The sequence below is a fragment of the Pituophis catenifer genome, unplaced genomic scaffold (assembly GCF_029215685.1).
Source record: "Pituophis catenifer annectens isolate HBS135680 unplaced genomic scaffold, rPitCat1.0.hap2 SCAF_4, whole genome shotgun sequence".
NCBI lineage: Eukaryota > Metazoa > Chordata > Lepidosauria > Squamata > Colubridae > Pituophis > Pituophis catenifer.
The window spans coordinates 116168562-116191678 of NW_027256884.1; the positions used below are offsets into that span (position 1 = coordinate 116168562).

Sequence of the window (23117 nt, forward strand, 5' to 3'; positions counted from 1 at the left end):
GAGGCTGTCACAGCTGAAAATGAAGCCTGCGAGGGCTGCGTGTAGCCCTCCCAAAGTCCATTTTTGCTGACAGAGGGCTGCAGGAGTCCGTCACAGCTGAAAACGGAGCCTGTAAGGGCTGCACATAGCACTCCTGAGCTCCATTTTTGCTGACAGAGGTTTGGAGGAGGCCGTCACAGTCAAAAACAGACCTTGGGAGCCTGTTTTCGCTGACAGAGCTGACATTCGGGCCGCCACAGGCACCCTTGACATGACTGACGTTAAGCTGCCCACGCCCACCCTGGCCACATACACCCCGAAATCAAACAGAACCCTTAAGCAGCCCTCAATGAAGTCGAGTTTGACATCCCTGCTCCAGATGGATTTAGATAGTTTACCAGGCCTAAATGAATGTGTGCCATTATTTCCTTTTATTTCCTCCTTTTTAGGCTTCAAGAAATTATCAGAAACAGAACTGTTTAGAAGTGCATTTGATGTACAGATGTTGCTATCTATTTTTATGGATTTTTGGATGGTTGTTTCAGGATTTTTCATGTAACTTAATTGTGAAAACTGCTTAGTAACAGTTGTATTTGTACTTATGGAATTGTAATTGTAGTGTAGAAATTTTATTATGACTGCAGCCCCCTAAGAATTTCTCAATTGTGGTGGACAAGAGAGCCAATCAATCAATCAGGAAGTAAGCAAGCATTTTCTGTGGAAATATTACCCAAAGGTATTGCCTGTCTTTTGAAACTAAGGCCTCAAGGATGTTGGGAAATATAGCATAATATTATCATCAAGCATCTCATCGACTGTATATTTAAGAATGGGGGAAGAGGATACTCTAAGTAGATGTGTTTTGGATGCAACCATGGATCTGAGATGGAAATTTCCATGTCTGGAAAATTTCTATCAACCCATCCTAGAAATGTTAACTCTGCTTTAGCAAATTTTATAATTCTTGTGTTGCTGCAAAAGTAAAAGTTGGCTGCTGCAGAATATAACACTGTAGCACCCACAGTTTTCTTTTAATGGATGAATGGCTTCTTGTTGACACAATAAGGACCCAAGCTGTTACCCATTTGAGCACAAAAAGCACGGGTACAGTATATGTGGTACCTTGATCAATAGTAGTAACTGTGAGAGGGCTCTTGGAGTCCTAGTGGACAACCATTTAAATATGAGCCAGCACTGTGCTGCAGCTGTCAAAAAAGTCAACACAGTTCTAGGCTGCATAAACAGATGGAAAGAATCAAGATCACGTGAAGTGTTAATACCACTTTATAAGGCCTTGGTAAGGCCACACTTGGAATACAGCATCCAGTTTTGGTCACACAACGTGGTGACACTCTAGAAAGAGTGCAGAGAAGAGCAACAAAGATGATATGGGGACTGGAGGTTAAAACATATAAAGAATGGTTGCTGGAACTGGGTATGTCTAGTCTGATGAAAAGAAAGACTAGGGGTGACATGATAGCAGTGTCCCAATATCTCAGGGGCTGCCACAAAGAAGAGGGAGTCAAGCTATTGTCCAAAGTACCTGAGGACAGGAAAAGAAGCAACGGGTGGAAACTAATCAAGGAGAGAAGCAACTTAGAACTAAGGAGACATTTCCTAACAGTTAGAACAATTAATCAGTGGAACAATTTGCCTCCAGAAGTTGTGAATGGTCCAACACTGACAGTTTTTAAGAAGAGATTGGATAACCATTTGTTTGAAGTGGTGTATGGTTTCCTGCCTAAGTAGGGGGTTGGATCAGAAGACCTCCAAGGTCCTTTCCAACTCTGTTATTCTAATTATTCTTTTAAATTATTTAGGCCTCTGCATTAACTTGAAAATTCCTACCTTTTTACATATCAGCTCTTCAATTCAACAGTACCTCTTTAACTTGCCAAACAGAGCAAGCAACCAGGTAACTGTTAATTACCCTTGGCAGCCAATGTTTGCTTAGGTGTATGATTGAATGGACCTAGCCACAGATGTGAACCAATCAGTTTTGATTTTTTCAAGTATTCTCCACCAATATCCTACATATAACTGCATCTTCTCAGTTAGATCCAATGCTCCTTTTTGGGCTAAACTCAAGGAAAACCTGTACTAAGGAACCCAGTTTTTCTCCCTTAAAATCCAATCACACATCTTGATGTCGAGGACCAGACATTTCCATGTCTGGAAATTTCTATCTATGCATCCTAGAGATGTTAGTCTTCAAGATGTTAATCTTGAAGACAGCAATAGTCTTCAGATTAGACAAATCTGGCACAGGTCAGAGACAATCTCTACAGAAATAACATAGAACTTGCAATTCTAAAAACATCCACAAATTCTAGTACACTTAGTACTTGATATCTAGGACTGGAGTATTTGCAGATTTATCTTGTTACTCATCTTGTGGGTTATTCATCTACTGTACAAAGGATTTCATGGCCAGATGTTACAGAGCGAAGTTCCTACAGTACAGCAGGATGATGTTGGAACTAAGGATAAACAGGTCCTCTTTTCCCTCTATGTCTGCTCAAGAAGGTGGTAGGAAAAGGTGTCAGAGAGGGAATGATGATCACATTAATTATTTCTTAGTAGCCCTTCACTAAGTTTTCTTTCATCTGTTGCAGACTTAATTACAAAATTCCTCAGAATCTGACCTTCTTCAGATTTGATCTTGTGGTAAATCACTTAGGTATCTAGGATGACTGCCTCAGTGTGGAGGGTCTCTTCATCTTCAGCATAACACCAGATGTTCAACTGTATTGGTGATGGCCAGGAAGCCACCCACGAGATGATCTTGTACAGTACATCCAAATAAAAATGTTTACCTTGTTTATCCTACCAACATTTACTGGATCCACATAATCTCCAGAGACAGTTTCTCATTCCTGATGTCTCTCTTTCCTAAGGAACTGACTTCACCTTTTTCAAAAAAGATTCATTTTTCTAATGTCCCGAAATATTTATGGCCTTGGTCTATTATGATTTCAGACAATTTTGTTTCCCTAAAAAGCTAATAGTCATGTCTGCTGGCAGAGTCAGCAAGCTGGCTGCCTTCAAGGTGAACCAACCAGACCTTATTTTTCACAAGGATAAAGCTGCTTTTTACATTATTTCTGACAAAGGTTGTGACTATAAATTACTAGCCAGGAATTCATTCTATCTCTTTTCTTCCCCCAATATCCGTTGACTTCTTTAAATTTCAAGCACACTCCATTAGAATATAGAACATAGAATAACGGGGTTGGGAGGGACCTTGGAAGTCTTCCCAGTCAATTCCCTTCTTGAGCAGGAGACCTTATACCCATGATGGCGAACCTATGGCACGGGTGCCACAGGTGGCACACGGAGCCATATCTGTGGGCACACGAGCGTTGCCCTACCTCAGTCCAGCACGCATGTGCGCGCTGGCCAGCTGATTTTCGGGCCTTCCTGGCCCACCGGAAGTTGGGAAACAGGTTGTTTCTGGGCTTCCAGAGGGCCTCCGGGGGAGTGGGGAAGGCTGTTTTCGCCTTCCCTAGAAAGGGGCTCCTAGAAAGTCTCTGGACCCTGAGGAGGGCAAAAAAATGGGCCTCCCGGGCCCACCATGCCATCACGTGCCAAAAGCGGGGGGAGAGTGGGGGGTCACATGCTCATGCGTGGGGGGACAGGGCGCATTGAATTATGGGTGTGGGCATGTGCATGCACAACCCCCCCAACTACCCCCACTTTTGGCACACGATGGCAAAAAGGTTAGCCATCACTGCCTTATACTATTCCAGAAAAATGGTTGTCCAATCTTTTCTTGAAAACCTCCAGTGATCATCTGTTATTCTCCATCAAATGTAGAATACCTCTCTATTAGATCAACGTACTGCTAGCTCCATGATGGTGAACCTATGACATGTGTGCCACAGGTGGCATGCAGAGCCCTCTCTGCGGGCACGCGAGCTGTCACCCTAGGTTAGCTTCACTGCGCATGCGCGCGCCTCCCACTAAACAGCTTATTTTGGGGTCTCTGCCGAGCATGCAAGGGGGCGGGGCACATGCAGGAGATGCGTGCGCATGCGCGGGTAGGTGGGGCACGCACAGGGGGGTTGCGCATGCATTGCATTACGGGCTGTAAGTGCAGGGAGGCCTATTAGGCCCAAAATGGGGTGCAGGGGGTGGTGCGGCGCGGTCCCCCCGCAGCCTGTTTTTGCTCCCCAGAGGCTGCAGGGAGGCATACTAGACCCAAAACGGGGTACAGGGGGACTGTGGGGGAGTTGTGTGCACATGCAAGAGGGGAGTGCAGGGGGCTGCATGCATGGGGGGGCACATTGCGTTATGGGTGCTGTTGTGCACGTGCGTGCTTTTGGCATACGACAACAAAAAGTTTAGCCATCACTGTGCTAGTTAGTTTAATTGTCACCCTAGGTTTTCGCTTATTACATTTTATGGCTTCCATAACCTAAAAGGATCTACTTTCACTTCACTTGCATTGTTGGGACAGCTGCCATTTTCCTCAAAGAGATGTTACTGCTAGTTATCTGAAGATCAGTTCCATGATCCCACCTTCAGCCTTCACAAAGCACTATAAATTGGTATTTAGGCTGGAGTATAAACTGATTTCCACAAGCCAGTTCATTCTTCACTTATTCTGATACTACCTGCCCTTGCATCTCTAAATAACTCATCCATTTATGAGGTGCACAGAAATGAAAAAGAACATATTATCTCCCTGTAATCATGCTTCTTCGAAGAGTCATTATGCTACACCCTACCTTCTATCCCAACGCAGAGAATCAAAACTTGGCATTTTGTAATCTGTTTTATTGCTAATTGTATTAGTTCAAGAAACTGTGGAGAAAGTGCCTATGTTCAGTGAAAAGAATGTCTGAACAATTTTTTTTAATGGCAACATCAACTCAAATACACGGTTGCAGGTCAGCATCCTTTTCCTTACATTGTTTGAAGTCTTCTTGGGGGTTCAAGTAGCATTCTTGGACAGATAACTAGAGGTGGTATTCAGCGGTTCGGACAGGTTCGGATGAATCAGTAGTGGAAATCATGGGTGGGCCCACGCCGGCTCTATGCTGTCCATTTAGGCACATTTTTGAGGCTGGGCGAATGCGCGGAAGGCGCATGCTCGAGCAAAACGCATGCGCGGAAGGCCAGGCGCACGCGTGCGCACTCACATTTTTGGTGCTGGGCGAACTGGTAGGTAAATTATGTGAATCCCACCTCTGCAGACAACCCTAGTTGCTATATAGGCCAAGGTGGCTCCCACATCTACAAACAACTTGTAGAGCATTTAAACAATGTTTTCTACCAACTTCACATTTTAAAGGAATAAGTTTAGGTCCTAGGAATAGTAGGAATGCTTCCCTGAGACCTATGAACAGAGCAGGGCAGCTTTCAGGGGGGGAAAAAAAAAGATATCAGCTTCCCATACCAGAACACCTATTACAGTGGTGGGCAAGTATGGTTCCTTTAGGGCCTGTAGACTTCAACTCCCAGAATTCCTGAGCCAGCCATGGAATTCTGGGAGTTGAAGTCCATAGCTCGTAAAGGAGCTGTTTGTTCCCAACTATTACATAGTTGGGTTTCCCCCTTTTTAGTCTTCAAATTTTGGATTTTCAACTCCTCAAATGCTTCAATTCCACTGTAATAGCCATGCTGGCTAAGGAACTGAGAGTTAAAGTCCAAACATCTGGAGAATGGACGTTGCTTACTTGAACGTCTCTTCTAGGCGTGCTGCTGGAGAAACAGCCACCACTTTAAGAGCCACCCAAGCTTCAGCAAAACCATCTCAAATAAATTTTATTTCTTGGCAGACAAACTGAATTTTTAAGACTATCCTTTCTAAAAAACATATGCACAGACCAATACCAAGTAACTCTTGATAACTATTCCACTTTTTATTGACAAAGTGATGGGTATCAAGTCACTTGCCTCTCCTGTTTTACCAGATTACTTACTAACCACATTGGTTTAAAACTTGATAGTTCAAATTTACTTTGTAGCTGTTACTTTTTCTCTTTCTCTCTCTTCCCTGTTTTTTTTTTTTTTTAAAAGAAAAGGAACTAAGGAAGATAATAAGTGCTTGGCTGACGAACTGAAGGTTAGAGGTCAAATTCCTACCAAAATCGTCTTCCTGTGAGAATGAGATGACCAAACAATCTCAGGGTCGACAACACTACATAAAAATAAATACAAGACTATTTGAGGTTTTCAGATACTATGTTTTGTTGGCTGGAGCCCTAAAAGCTGCTTAGCACACTCATGGCTCGAGCTGTGTTAAAACTTTGATTTATTGAACTGGTTAATTTAGGGATTCAGAGAAAGGTTAACGTTTGTGGATCTGCATATAATTATCTCCAACAAAACATTAAGCATGTTCATCACTGCACAGTTGCAGTACCAAGTTGCAAACGAGCCACTATAGATTAATTACATTAATTACTTATTAGCTCAAATCCAAGGTTTTTCAAAAGTGCAATTTTATACGATTGCAACGATCAGGGGATGCATAGTTACAGACGAGATGGCTCGTAATCTTTTGTGGCTCTACTTAATAAAACAGAACTGTTTATAAAGAGACTTATCGTCAGACATCAGCTAAAGTGGTTAAGTACACATCCTCATCCATAGTTAGAGATCTCTTGAAAGTGGTTATAGGACGAAATTGTATCACTGGCTGTTGTGCAATTAATGTTTGCAGATAGCTTCTTGTTTTTGTTTCTTGTAAGGAAGACTGGTAATTGCTGCCCTTATTGTGCTCATCAAACCCATATCCTCTGGACCTGGGCTATCAATGCAGCCATTGAAGCCATAAATTTTACGGTTTCAGTTTGTTTGTTTGTTTGTTTGTTTGTTTATTTGTTTGTTTATTTATTATATTTCTATACCGCCTTTCTCCCGTAGGACTCAAGGCGGTGTACAGTCAAGAAAAATATAGATACACAAACATCATAAAATTGCTAATTAAAATTATTATTATGACATAGTTTGGCCCAATTAAATAGAACCTAAAATTAGATAACATTTTAAAAACATTCACATGTTCATATGTTTAGCCCCGCTTGTTGGAACATCAGGGTTTTGAGGGCACGGCGGAAAGCACGGAGATCAGGGATATTTCGTATCTCAGGGGGCAGTTCATTCCAAAGGGTTGGAGCCCTCGCAGAGAAGGCCCTCCCCTTGGGAGTCGCCAGTCGGCATAATCTGACTGACCCTGAGTAGTCCCTCCCTGTGAGAACGAACTGGTCGGTGGGAGGCTATTGGTGGCAAAAGACGGTCTCGTAGGTACCCAGGTCCTAAGCCATAAATAAGTTTATGTATTTTGCTACATCGAGACTGCTCTGAAAAGAATCAACCAGAGGAAGATCAGAATTCAATTTGTGGAGTCCTGATGTTCTCTAAGCTTGGCGGTTTGCTCTCAGTTATTTCATGTGGGGTTTGCTTATACAGGTAGTCCTCGACTTACGACCAAAATTGAGCCCAACATTTCCATTGCTAACTGAGACATGTCCTATTTTATGACCTTTCTTGCCATAGTTGCTAAGTTAGTAACACGGCTGTTAAGTGAATCTGGCTTCCCCATTGACTTTGCTTGTTAGAAGGTCGCAAAAAATGTTCATCTGCATCTGTCATAAATATGAGTCAGTTGCCAAGCATCTGAAATTTGATCACATAACTATAGGGATGGTACAACAGTTGTAAGTGTGAAAAATGGTCATAAGTCACTTTTTTCAGTGCTGTTATAACTTCGAACAGTGAACTGTTGTAAGTTGAAGACCTACTTGTACTCACTAGCACTGATGATGTTACCTAGTTGGGTAAAAAACAACCAGGCTCAGAAACCACCAAGGACTCTACATTTCATCCCTGAGAGAGATATATTCTCTTTCAGAGTTCAATTTTTATCTACATTATGCATCCTACAATCTGACTTTGGTCAAATCTATTTAGAAATTATTTGACTGTGCTAAAAGAACAGGGTTGAAGCATAATAGTTCCACTTTTATAAATACTTTCCATACTCTTTTTTTAATTATTATTCTTAAATAAAAGGTCAAATAGATTTATTGAAACCTGAAGATTAGTGCTCTCTGGCAAGCATTTTAGCCAATTTTTACATTATGAAATTCTAGTTGCACAAACAGCACTGCCATTAAAATGTCACACAGATAGATGGCAAGCCATCTGCAATTTTATTCCACAGTGGATGAGAAAACCTTTCTGTGAACGTTTAAAACATGACTTAGTTTAGACTTTCAGTTTTTTACAGGAAAAAATCACTTCCTTAATTGACTAATATATTTTACTTGATTTGCATTCCTTGGCTGGATACAATTCTGGTGATTAAAAACTGCATCCACTAGGAATCCTAAGACTCTTTAGAATTTCACTAGGAGGTCCTTATTAAGGTAACCAGTAGGTAGCTTGACCGCTAGTCAGCTTTGGCTCAATTGTGATGTTACAATCCACATTTAGGAATATAGAATAACAGAGTTGGAAGTTGAATATTATGGAAAAGGAGCATAGTCAGTCAATCCTATGAATTATTTCTATTTTGGTCTGTATGTAGAAGTATGTTGGTTATAGTAAATAGCATTTATTAAAATTTACAGGCTCAAGAAATTCAAACCTTGGAGGTCTTCTAGTCCAACTCCCTGCTCAAGAGGAGACCTTATACCATTCTGGACAAATGGCTGTCCAACTCTTCATAAAATTCTCCAGTGATGAAGCACTCATAACTTCCGGAGGCAAGCCGTCCCACTGACTTATTATTCTCAGTATTAGGAATATCTCTTTAGTTCTAGGTTGGAGCTCCCTTGATAAGCTTCCACCTGTTACTTCCTGTCCTGCCCTCAAGTGCTTTGGAGAACAGGTTGACCCCTCTTCTCCGTGACAGCCCTTCAAATATTGGAAGACTGATATCGTATAACCTATAGACCTTATCGTTAGACTAGACATATACAGTTCCCGTCAATGTTCATCATGTGGTTGAAGCATAATTTGTTGAAATATAACAGGGGTGTCAAACTCCATTTCATTGAGGGCCGCATTAGGGTTGTGTTTGATCTCAGGGGGCTGGGTGGGCATGGCCAGGGTGGGCGTGGCCAGCTTGATGTTACTCATCTTGGCCGTGCCTGTGGCAGTCCGAGCGCTCTGCTGGTGAAAACGGAGCTCAGGAGGGCCACATGCCCTCCTGAGGCAGAGGCATCACGGGCTGGTCCTTCACTGTTTCCAGAGTGGACTCGTAGGCCAGATCTAAGCACCCCATGGGCCGGATCCGGCCCATGAGCCTTGAGTTTGACACCCCTGAACTATAGTTTGGAAAAAAAACCAACAAAGTTTTGTGATCAGACAGTTTAAATTTAAATTTAAAACAAACTTGCACTGTGCTTGGCATTAAACATGGCTTGGTATTAAAACAAAACGAATCAAATTCGTGATGATGCCTGTCATTTTTCTGCCAAGGAACCCTGTATCATGAAATACAGAATGCTAAGAATAAAAAAAAGCAAATAAGGAGCACAATACAATCTAATATGACAAGATTTCCGCTTACTCAAAGTGATCCTTACACAACAGGACAGTCTACTCCTCTCTTGATTTTCCATTTCAGATTTTTGAAGGCATGTGGGGAGGGGAAAAAAGGGCCTGGTGGAGGGAAATCACTCCTTTTCCTTTTTATTTTTTTTTTAAATTAAATTATAAAATAAAATACAAAAATAAAAATAATAAGATACAGTGGGGAGGAAAAGGGGAAAGAAAAGGGAGGAAGGGAGGAAGAAAAAAAAGTGTTGACTTCTGTGTCTCTGTTGCAATAGAATAAAGTATCAACATCAAACCTCAACTTTTTACTTTTCCATAGTAATATATACTAGCCATTTCTATAACAATAAATCTAATTGGTAAAAAAGTTTCATTTTTTTCCACTTAAAGTACAAAGTCCAGAAGCGGTTTCCATCAGTGGTGGAATTCAATTTTTTTTACTACTGATTCTGTGGGCGTGGTTTGGAGGGCGTGGCAGGGGAAGGATACTGCAAAATTCCCATTCCCTCCCCACTCCTGAGGGAAAGATATTGCAAAATCTCCATTCCCACCCCACTCTGGGACCAGCCAGAGGTGGTATTTGCCGGTTTTCCAAACTACTCAAAATTTCCACTACCAGTTCTTCAGAACCTGTCAGAACCTGCTGAATTTCACCCCTGGTTTCCATGTAGGAAGAGGAGTGATTTTCTACATGGAAACCGCTTCTATGTAGAAAATCACTCCTCTTCCTATGGAAGCCAGTCTGCTGGCAGGAGAGACCAATCCAATCTTATCTGTACTGTTCACAGAGATTCCAGAATTAATAAAAATAGGTTTACTGCGAGATAAATAAATATGAAAATATTTTGAGGATAGGATGTTATGGAAAAGTAGCATTGTCAGTCAAACCCAATAATTATTTCTATCTTGGTCTCTATTTAGAGCAGGGCCCTGTCAAACTCCCGGCCTGCAGGCCGGATGCGTCACACACACTGGCCACGCCTGGTTTAATGAAGGGGAAAAAAGTCCCGATACGTCACGTGACGACGCCATGATGACGTGAGTTTGACACCCATGATTTAGAGATATTTTGTTTATATCAAATAGCATTATTAAAACTTACAGGCTCAACAAATTCAAACTTCTTTCTCTCTTGCACTTCTTGGATTTTGAAGACGTATTCTAATGATGCGTCATAAAAATTTTGATGTTCTCTGTCAATCTGGGTGTCTGCCTAAAATTGAAACATAAAATGATTGTAAAAATATACAATTTATGCTATTAGTATTGTTATAATTGCATCAGGAAAGTCTTCTGGAACAGAAGCTCCATATTGACTCAATATATCCTATAAAAAGTAAGTACACGATAAATTCTCATGGTTAGGTATTCTACTGGATTAGGAGATGCAAATTGTTTCTTTTTTTTTTTTTCAAATAAAAAAAATCTACAGGAATAGATAGATCAGCATGAAAATCTATGCACTGCAAAGTATACAATCATCTGAGATTCATATTTCCATGGGAGGAAATTCAATGATCTAATCACAGAGCTGCTACAGAAAACTCACTCTTGGTTTCAGACATGATGAATTATTTGGTCTGAGAACTATCCTTAAAAAAACCCCGAGAGCAATAAATAGTTCTTAGTTTTGGGAAGGGAGGGGTTGCTTCTGATGTATCTTAGTTTTATTTAGTATTTTCTCCGATCCAGAACATAAATGATTATGTTAAAGAATGGAGTCAGTTAGATCAAACTCAAATTAATTGTTAGACAAAATACATTCCTCTTATGGAAAAGAACAAGAAAAAGTACTATAGAAATCTAGATTGAGTTAAAAGTGAGTAGAGGATCATTTTGTAATCATGTGCTATCTATCTATCTATCTATCTATCTATCTATCTATCTATCTATCTATCTATCTATCTATCTTTCTATCTATCTACCTACCTACCTACTTACCGTGTTTCCCCGAAAATAAGACCCTGTCTTATATTTTTTTGAACCCTGAAGTAAGTGCTTGGCCTTATTTTCAGGGAAGTCTTATTATTTTGGGGTGCATGGAGCAAGACGGGCTCCTCTTGCCGTCTTACCTGATTTCCAGCTTTGTCTCCCTAATCCTAACCAGAGGAAATGACAGGGAACAGCTGCGCATGAGGTTAAATATTTTCGGGGAGGGCTTATTTTTGGGGAAGGGTTTATTTTTGGGGGAGGGCTTATTTTGGGGGGCTTATTTTCGGGGATACACGGTATCTATCTATCTATTAAATGTAAATAATGATCGATTATCATTATCAGATTCAGAAGTATAATGGAAAGGATTATAAAGAAAGAAGTTAAACAGAAATACATGATCCCTCATGAATGTACATGAATTCTACAATCCACATCTAAAATTTAGCCAGTGAAATATGGATAATCGATAAAATATAGATAAAATGACAGTCTAGAAACCATTTATTGCACAATCAAATTTATAAAGCAAAGATTTCAGAGAAGTAAGTAATACATAGGGCATTTTTACTGGTCCCAAGCCAAAGACAGATACTTCTACAATTCCCATTGAATCAATAGTACTTTAGTAAGATCATTCAACAGACATCCAGAGGACTTATATGCAATTAAGTTCCTTTGACTTTGGGTAACTGCCTATTGAGATTCTGCCTATTCCTTTAATCACAAAAAAAAAAACCCTTTAGCCACCTTAGAGAACTTCTGGAAAATATGGAGGACAATTTTGGTGTTCGATGCACCGAAAAGCATGGTATAAACCAGTCTTTTCTATTATGGTACTTACTAGGTAGAGGTAGTCCTTGACTTATGACCACAATTGAGCCCAACATTTCTGATAAGCGAGATAGTTGTTAACTGAGTTTTTCCTCATTTTATGATCTTTTTGGCTGCATTTCTTAAGTGAATCACCATAGTTGTTAAGTTAGTAACCCGGTTGTTAAATGAATCTGGCTTCTCCATTGCCTTTGCTTGTGAGAAGTTCCCAAAAGGTGATCACATGACCCCGGAACACTGCAACCATCATAAATATGAGTCAGTCGCCAAATGTCTGAATTTTGAACGCCTGGCCATGCTGCAATGGTTGTGAGTGTAAAAAATGGTCGTAAGTCACTTTTTTTTGGTGCCTTGGTAACTTTGAACAGTCACTAAACGAACTGTTGTAAGTCAAGGACTACCTGTATGTTGGATTTCCAGTCTCAAAACAGCCAATGATCAGGGAGGGTGAAGTGTATTTGCAAAACAACTGGATGACATCATGCTAGAATAGATCATACTTAGAATAAATGTTGGTTTTTCACCCTATGGATGATGGAAATGCATTCCTGAGGAACCAGACTGAAGGGTGTTTATAAGGAGTGGAGGATGATAATGTTCTTGAGGAATAAATCGTTAAAAAAAATTGCAAAGCCCAACAAAAATAATAAAGAAGTTAAAGACTTCTGATAGTCATACCCTACCCAACACTCCCCCCCTTTTTTTGGAATGAGTGGGTGCGTCTGTGGGCAACATTCTAGAATCCTCAGTGGGCTATGAAATGTTTAGCTTGAGAGTCTGACAATGAATAACAGGAAATAGGAATAATCTGGTGATTTTTCTACTTGCTGTTATACTCTCCTGTTCTAACAGCTGAAAAAAATAATGAGACAGATACTAGACCAAGCACCGCTACTAATCTGAATAATTACTAAAAATGACATCAATATTCCACAATGAACCATTAGTAGTTTTGTTTCAAATACTTAAAACTGATGTTTTAATTGTTTGAAACAAAAATTGTTTGAGAAGGGCCCTTCCGACTCTGCTATTTTGTTATGTTTCAAAATATTTTTCAAATCTAAACATGTCTTTGTGCATCCCTGTCTTTCAACCCTAAATTAAGTGACATGAGGTGGCCTAATTTTCATCTGACAAGTAATCGTTGTATATTACTTCTTTTAAATTCATTAATCTTCCTTCAATAGCTTCTTGTCAAAGACAACATGAAGGAAAAACATATTAAATCCAGAACTTAAATATCTTGGGTCATAAAAGAAACACAGTTAGGCTCATATTTAAATTATTAAAACAGACAAACACTCTCCTTTGAGAACAACATCACTTTGACCTCATGTATTTATTTACATAATAAAATACTTTCAGTTCTGCTCTGCATAAAACAAGTGTTTTATATCTTTTGCTTTGTTCCTTTTAAATTTGAAAATACAAAATCCCAGTTGCAAAAACTTACATCCTGCAGGTGTGACTCCTTTTTCTTTGCTGATAAATTTAAGTGCTTCTCCAGGATGGAATAATACTTTTCACTTTCTTTGTCAAACTTCTTCTTTCCTTCCTGGAAAATAAAGACACTTATAAAATAAAGAATTGGAAAGTCAAATAAATGCTTATGATATAAAGTAAAAAAAATATGTTTATTTTCCCCCAGAACTTAGAAATGGTGGCTTAAATATGAGAGATCAAAACTGATCTCTCAATTGCTGTGAAGACTCAGAGTTTAAATGCAAAATGGCTCCTTCACACCACTTCAATCATTGTTTCTATAATGAACAAATTTTAGATTCAAAGACAAAAGGTTACCTCAGAACATATAATTGCTGATAAATTCGTAACTCCTTAAACCAGGGATGTCAAACTCGATTTCACTGAGGGCCGCATCAAGGTTGTGTTTGAGCTCTGGGGGCCAGGGTGGGTGTGCCTAGCTCGACGTCACTCGTGTTGGGGGCGCCTATGGCAGCCCGAGTGCTCTGCCAGCAAAAACGAGCTCTTGAGCTCCATTTTCAGCCGCAATGGCCTCCTGCAACCCTCTGCCAGTGAAAACAGAGCTCATGAAGGCCACATACGGCCCTCCCGAACTCCGTTTTTGCTGGCAGAAGCACCGCGCGTTGGTCGTTCACTGTTTCCAGGGCGGCCTGACAGACCAGATCTAAGTACCCTGTGGAACGGACCTGGCCCCCGGGCCTTGAGTTTGACACTCCTGCCTTAAACCAAATGTGTTTTTCCCCCCAGGATTGCACTTTAGTTGTGTATGACAGTCACATGATATTGAGAAAGGATGCAGCTGCTTTAAAGAGTTGCCACTAGGTGCCACTTGTGGACCCTGGCATGCTCTGAAATGTCTTCTTCTCCTTCATAGCTGGAGTCTTTCACAGCCAATCACATGATGAGGTTGTTACAGGACTTTCATAATTGGTTCCCCCTATATGTCAGCAAAGAATGGTAGCCCTCTTTGGATCTGGTGGACCCAAAGATCTGATAGTCTCAAATTAGGAGCATTTACATGCATGCTGGATAAATTAAAACTGCGTGAGATGGTGACAATGAATGCTAAGCCAATCTGCACATGCTATCTGTAATTATCAGCAAAAAAGTGCAAGATATTATTCTGAATACCTCTCCTAGTCTGAAATTATTCAATGTGGCATGCTAGGTATGTGAGAATGCATAATGATAAAGCATCTCTTTCCATGTCCAAGTTATGCTGGATGCTTTACTAATGTTTGGGTATGTTAGGCCCATGGAAAAATACTAAATATGCCTTATAAAGACGTTATCTAGCATCATAACTGCCTATGAGTTCTAAACAAACTGCCCAAGGAGCTGTAGATTCAGTTCTACAGAGGAATTATTGAGTCTGTCATCTGCACCTCTATAACTGTCTGGTTTGGCTCTGCAACCCAACAAGACAAACAAAGACTTCAGAGGATAATTAGAACTGCAGAAAAAACAATTTCTACCATCCTTCCTTCCATTGAGGACCTGTATACTGCACGAGTCGAAAAGAGGGCTGTGAAAATATCTACAGATCCCTCGCATCCTAGACATAAACTGTTTCAACTTCTACCCTCAAAACGACGACACTATAGAGCACTGCACACCAAGACAACTAGACACAAGGACAGTTTTCCCCCGAATGCCATCACTCTACTAAACAACTCATTCCCACAATACTGTCAAACTATTTACTAAGACTGTATTACTATTATTCTTCTCATCCTTCCTATTACCTATCTCCTTCCACTTATAACCATGTTGCTTGTATCTTTACAATTTATATTGTTTTATTTGTTTCCTAGTATGATTTGATTGCTTATTAGTAACCTATGACTATCAGTGTTGTATCTTATGATTCTTGATGAATGTATTTTTTCTTCTTTTTATGTACACTGAGAGCATATGCACCAAAGACAAATTCCTTGTGTGTCCAATCACGCTTGGCCAATAAAAAATTCTATTTTCCACATCCAGCTGAAGCAACTATACAAACGAGCAGTAGTGTGAACCTAGCCATCATGCATGGCTGTGTTTGTGCACTGGAATAAAGGATAATGTGCTTTATTGGATTCTGGTTTGTAAACCATGATTTCTGGTTCAATGCCAGGTTGCCAATTGGTGGTCTGAAGATCAATGATGTGATTGAGGAGGTCATGGCCTATAGTCTCCAGCGTATCCTCTCTATGGCTTGATGATTTGGGGAAGATGCTTTGAACCCCTACAAAGTCTTATGTCAATTTCAAATGATTTTTTTGACTTTTGCATTAAAAAAAAAACTGAAATTCTGAGATGCCATGAATGCCTTTATAATATAATGCCTGCAGACATCATACTGATCTGTGAGCTTTATGGTAGTCTTCAGAATCAGCAAAAACACCGAGAAGTTCTGAAAGTATTTAAGAAAAGAAAAACACTCTGATTTTAAGGTTTTTTTTTTAAAGATAGGAAATTAATTAAATGTCTTACTTTGTCACCTGCACATATACCTTCTTTATACCACCAATGCCAAATTCTCATTTGGCATTATTTTATATGGATAATTGGATAAACAGAGAGTTTAAATAAATAAAAGAAAGAACATAAAGCAGTTAAGCAGGTTAGTTTTACAAACAGAAAAAAACCATTAGGTCAACTTTGGAAAACTTTGATGACTCAGTTGGCACCACAGCCGACATCCAGACAGACAGGTCTGGCTCAAAGCAATGTTGATCATTAAATTTTTCCCGAGTACCCACAGCAACTTTTTGGGAAGAAAGGGGGACAAACAGCTAGTGAAAAATCCCTACTGTTCCATTTTTAACTGTCTGAGATTATCCTTTGCCAGAAATATCCAGGGACAACTGGAAATAAATTCCAGTATGAGTTGGCAGGAAGCATAAGACGAGCACTTTTATGCTTCCACATGTCACTCACACACTCTGCAAGAGAGAACAAGTTGGTTCAAGAGCTGACAGCTCACGTTGTCAATGTTTATCTCTTGCAGGAAGTTTTCTCATTTTACCTCCCAGTTGTTTTTCAGGTGGAGTCAACAATTTCATATGCATTCCAGCTGTATGTTAAAATATACAGAAGCCAAGCAACATACACAGCTGCTGAAGTTTAAACTAAGTTTACAAACATAACTTTGGAAGAGGGGAATTCAAGGCAAAAGAGACCATACAGGAACACCACATCTGCATAAATACAGAGTGCACAATTCTTGATACTGTTATCAAAATTTCAGAAATTTCGGCTTAATATAAAAAAATCCAGAGCAACAATTGGACCTTTGTTTGCAAAGAATTCCAAATGTTTATTACATAGTAAGCGTGTGGAGAATTTAACAAGTTTTACTTGGGAAGTTGAGAGTACTGACTCTTGATTATATTAATTGGAAGTATTTGTTTTGGTCACCACGGTTTAAAAAAGATGTGGAGGCTCTAGAAAGAGTGCAGAGAAGAGCAATAAAGATGATTAGGGGACTGGAGGTTAAAACATATGAAGAACGGTTGCAGGAACTGGGTATGTCTAGTTTAATGAAAAGAAGGAGTAGGAGAGACATGATAGCAGTGTTCCAATATCTCAGGGGCTGCCACAAAGAAGAGGGAATCAACCTATTCTCCAAAGGGTAGAACAAGAAGCAATGGGTGGAAACTAATCAAGGAGAGAAGCAATTTAGAACTAAGGAGAAATTTCCTGACAGTTAGAACAATTAATCAGTGGAACAATTTGCCTCCAGAAGTTGTGAATGGTCCAACACTGGCAGTTTTTAAGAAGAGGTTGGATAACCATTTGTCTGAAGTGGTGTAGGGTTTCCTGCCTAAGCAGGGGGTTGGACTAGAAGACCTCCAAGGTCCCTTCCAATTCTGTTAGTCTGTTATTCTTGATAAGTACTCTCACTGAATTGCTCAAATCACATCACTCCCTTACAGACCTTCATATGTTCACTCTCTCCTACTTTATTAAGAGCTGCTGTCATGGGATCTCAACCTGGGTTCAATAAACTAAGGTTATCTTTTCCCATAGATAATTGTGATTACCTAACTATCTGCAGGAATTTGGTGTCATCTTTGCTATCATTGCTGTGGGTCAAGATCAGGGGGTGCTCCTGTGACTACTGCCAAATCTATAAATCTAAAATAGCACTTACATGACCTGAGCATCTTTTGCCCAAAATTTCTATAGGCCATTCAAAGATCAGGTCAATGCAAAGGAAAGATAAAGAGCAAACAGCAGATATTTTGTGTACAGACCAACTCAGGCTGTGTGTCTCATAATAGAGGTAGGAAAGATTCAAAATCCAGAATATCCCTCCTAATCAGTCAATAGTGTAGACAACTTAGATGGACTATTAATATTAATATTTCAACCAGTAGAATATGGCAGCAGATACTAAGTTCTTTGATTATTGTGAGGAAGGAACATGTCTGAATTGTTCAACATGTTAAAATGAATGTTGTCATCTACTAAAAACCAAAATTAACTTATAAGTAAGAAGCAGCTATATGGTAGGAGAATATAAGTATGGGAGTCTAAATAGGGGAAAAAAATTGATCTCTCTCTTTAATTGTCCAGTTTGCCAACATATTTGCTACAAACCCCAAGAAATTACAACGGTCATAATTAAGTCAGTGCAGTGAAACAGATCATAGTATTGTTCAACGATTGATATGATGCAACTGTTGATACCCTGAACTATGCATGGGGAATTTCCCAGTGAAAGCAGAACTTCAGCAATGAATTCTTTACAGTACTGGGTCCTATTAATCATATTGTTTCACTCAATCAACTATTTGTCATACAAAATGCTAGCCTGTTGTGTAAAATTTGCAGCTCTGTTCATAAAAGGGCCTTGTTCGGTGTGACAAGCCATTTACTTGCTTGCAAATGCCATGAGTTTCACAATTTAAGGCATATTGACAATAACCGACTGACCCCATATGTGGCAACTCTGCAAGTGTGAATGAAAATGGTATAAATCAGGGCTGTCAAATTTGTGGCCTGCGGGCAGATGTGTCACGCGCTGGCCATGCCCATACACCCAATTTAGCGAAAGGGAAAAAAAGTCATGATATGTCAAATGCCGCCGTGACGATGCGAATTTGACACCCCTGGTATAGATGCATTTCTTTGAAATTTAGCAAGAACACTGCATTAACTGAAAGCCACATTTTTGGTGCTTTTGAGCCAGTCTTGACTTTTGGCAACTGCCTGGACCAATCCCTGCAGTCAACATTTTTGGCAATGGTTTATCATTGCCTTTTTCTGCCCTGAGCCGAGATTCACTAGGCAAAGTTGTTCAACTGTGTTCCAATTTCTAGCCTGTGGCTTTTAACACCTATAATCAAACTGGCCCTCAACAGAAAGTATTAGTAGTATTATACTATTTAGTGAACCAGTACAAGTTTCACTGAAGAAAAAGAAAACCAACACTTAGAATACAGTATCTAGAACACGGGTGTCAAACTCGTGCTGTCAGGTTGCTGTCATGTGATGTATCGTGACATTTTTCCCTTCACGGAGCTGGGCTGGCATTGCCTGGGTGTGATATATCCGGCCTGTGGACCGCCAGTTTAACACTCCTGATCTAGAAGCACTATTGCCATCTTGTAACCTATGAATTCAATGATTAACTTCCATAATGTTCTATACTCAATTATACTGAATTATCATAATAAGGACATTATTACATATGCTGCAGATAAAGTAAATATAATATGTAAAACATCAAACTGGGACGAAATAATGACAACTTCATCACTAACTTGCTCACAGCTCTATGAATTGCTGATTGTTGGGTTTCTTACAAATAAACTCTCTGTATTAAGTCCCACAAGCCACAGGACTGCAGCCTTGAAATCTCAGTCATGATTTGCATGCAAAAATATGTAACCACTAACAAGTTATGAAGTAGAGATGAGCAGATGCTCCCTATGGATCAGCAGAGAAACTGCAAGAAGGAAAATCTTCTCAAACTTTCTTTCCACTTACAAGATAATCTCATATATTTAGCCTGATAATTTACTAAGTAACACCCAAAAGTATTTGCCGGATTTGCTTACTTTTTTTGTGTGTTGCCCGGATCAGGAGCTTGTGAATTTTTGGTTATAAGAAACAGATTGGGCTTTTGTTTTGGAAGCAGAGGGGTGGTCTTTGTTTCTGAACCTGATACCAATTATACTTGCTGCTAATAAAGGCATTCAGTGTACAAGAACGGCTGGAGATTAAACTATAAAATAAAGATCATTAATGATTTAACCATTTGGTACAGGAATTTATTTTGTAGATTCCACAAAGAGCAAAAAATAATTATGAAAATGATTTATTGGGAAAAAGCAAAACCCACAATAGATACTTTGGATCCAACAAACTCTCCTATTCTTTGGGGTTCCTCAGAATTCTTCATCCACTGTGGGGTGCTACAAAGAACAAGAGGTACGGAGAATGAGCTGCCTCTGTCCTAATTTTTTTTTGGGGGGGGCATTCTATCTTTCTTGGCATATCGGACATTAATACGATTGAGCGGGTTCAGAGGTACTTCACAAGAAGAGTACTCCACTCCTCTACTCACAACAGAATTCCCTATGCCACCAGGCTTGAAATTTTGGGCTTGGACAACCTGGAACTGCGCCGCCTGCGGTCCGATCTAAGCACAGTACACAAAATTATCTGCTACAACGTCCTACCTGTCAATGACTACTTCAGCTTCAACCTCAATAATACACGGGCAAACAATCAGTCCAAACTCAAGGTAAACCGCTCCAAACTCGATTGCAGAAAATACGACTTTAGCAATAGAGTGGTCAACGCCTGGAATGCTCTACTCAACTCCGTTGTTACCTCAAACCCCCACAGCTTCAACTTCAAACTGTCTACCGTGGACCTCACCCCATTCCTAAGAGGTCCGTAAAGGGGGCGTGCATAAGAGCATCAGTGTGCCTACTGTCCCTACTTTATTTGTATTCATTTCCTTCGTTCATATCCATGTTTATATTTATACCTGCTATCTTGTACATGTTTGACAAACTAATAAATACAAATACCTCTTCTTTGTAGCACCCCACAGTGGATGAAGTATTCTGGAGAGCCCCACAGAACTACTGTGGGTTTTGCTTTTTCCCCCAATAGATCATTTTCCCCATTATCTTTTGCTCTTTGTGGAAAGGACAAAATAAATTCCTGTACCAAATGGTTAAGTCATTAATGTGCTTTGATAAACTGTAAACATTTTCCAAATCTACCTACACACAAAACCAGCAGTCAATTAAAATTCCACCCTTCCTCCTAGAAGGGGAAACAAAAGATAGTCTGTTACAATAAGGGCAATAGTTCACCTGCCTTAAGATTCAATGTTTTGAAACCAGCTATTTGGGGGGGAAAAAAACTTAACTATGATTTCCTGTTACCAGATCATCCAGTGACCTATGAGGTCCATTTACTGGAAAGCAAGTAATACAGCTTTTTTAATTGTCTCTATTCTTACCACATGCTGGCATTTTTTATTCCAACGGCAGAAGAAAAGTACTTAGAGGAGCCTTGGTAGATGTCAAAGCCATTCGTCACAAGTTTCAGCTGAATTTATATCTTCATTTTTATTGAGACTATGATCTCGCTGTTGAGGATTTCTCAATAAAAATTAGCAAGCCAGTCTTTTCAGCTTCAAAAATAAAACTGCTTGACAAATATTCCCAGAACACTTCTAAAACAAAAACACCAACTTTTAAATTTATGGGTCAGCAAGAACAAAATGCCCATCTTTAACTGCCAATAAAAATACATGTTTATTTTTTTCATGGAAGCCCCCATTGCAACCTCTTAAGATTCAAAGAAAATCACAATAAAGGTGGGAGAGAAGCAAAGGGCCGTATTTTCTAGCAGCAAAGGGATTTCTTTTGTGGGAAATCAGAGCATTTTCAACTACGCCAAGAAATCTCCTCTTACCTGCCCCCCCTCCCAAAAAAAGCAATTACTTGTAGTTTATGGTCAATAAACTAGTAATATTGGATGTCACTCTAGAATACTAGCATTCCTTCCATAATCCTTTAAACCCTTGTTTTTCCAAACCAGTACAAAAAGAAAAGAAAACCCTACTCCCAATAAAATTGGGAAACAAAAAGCAATTTTTCATCCATTATAAACATTTGTTCTTGCCTGTCAAAATTAATGGCTAACTCTTTCGCATTTGGGACCCGTCTGTACCTTGGTGTACTGAATCCATTGTTGTGTAATTCCTTCTTAGTCTCTTAAAGTAATACAAACGGAAACCTATGCCTAATTAAGATAAGTTGCTCCTCATGTTTGGGTTTCTGTTTGGATGAGCATATATATAGACTATGCAAAAAAGACACCCAGAGCCCAAAAAGGAACAAAAAGACCCCAGACCCTAATTCCAAGTTAATATCAGATCAACAATCAAGTAAACAATACCCCAATCAAGAAGCTGCCAAAGAAGCCAACAGCAAACAACCCAACCAAAGAATTTCTAAGACCACTCGCACCAACACTGACAGGCAAGCCACTAGAACAGGGGTGTCAAATTCCATTTCATTGAGGGCCGCATTAGGGTTATGCTTGACCTTGGGGGGCTGGGGTGGACGTGGCCGGGGTGGGTGTGGCCAGCTCAACCTCACTTGTGTTGGGGGTGTCTTTGGTGGCCTGGGCGGGGCTGGGGGATCCATTGTCTCCTTCCTTCCTCCCTCCCTCCCTTCCCTTCTCTTCCCTCCCTTTTCTTCTTCCTTCCCCTCTTTCCTTCTTTTTCCTTCCTTGCTCTCTTCCCATCTTCCCTTCTTTTTCTTTGTCTTTCCTCTTTCCCTTTCTCCTTTCCTGTTCCTTCTTGGATGCTCAAAAGGAGAAACATTTCTCCATATTATCTATGGCGATTTAAGAACTTTAGTATGGGCTAAACCAGGGGTGTCAAACTGGCGGCACATGGGCCGGATGCATCACGTATAGGCCACACCCATCCCAGCTCCACAAAGGGGAAAAAAACACCACAATATGTCATGTGACGGCAACGTGACACTGCGAGTTTGACACCCTTGGGCTAAACTAAATGCATTTATTAAAGAGAAAACATATGTTCTATATATGGTACAACGTACCTTAAAAACCCAATTTCATTTTTAGCATATTTATATACAACTCCTTACATTAAGGAAATAACTCTTCATATCCATGGAAAAGTAGAAAAAATATCCACAGGTATCTCAAAAAGCTAGTTTTGTTTTTAGAAAGATCACCAGCTCTTTATATTTTGCAATGATCAGTGATATTTTAACAACTCTTCCCAATGGAATATGGTAGATAATTAGTCCAATGTATCTCCTTACTAATGACATAACGGAGAAGACAGGCATTCCAAATGGAAATAACGGCATAGGAAATTT

The 23117-nt window shown here is 39.8% G+C and overlaps 1 protein-coding gene across 1 annotated transcript in view; it reads right to left on the reverse strand.

The window, feature by feature from the left end:
• ARHGAP42 (Rho GTPase activating protein 42) overlaps positions 1-23117 on the reverse strand; it is a 181414-nt gene that overhangs the window by 54272 nt on the left and 104025 nt on the right. The window contains exons 5-6 of the mRNA XM_070943987.1: positions 13712-13813; positions 10595-10705 (exon numbers count right to left, since the gene is read on the reverse strand). Of these exons, the coding sequence (XP_070800088.1) occupies positions 10595-10705; positions 13712-13813 (213 nt within the window). The remainder of the gene's footprint in view (positions 1-10594; positions 10706-13711; positions 13814-23117) is intronic.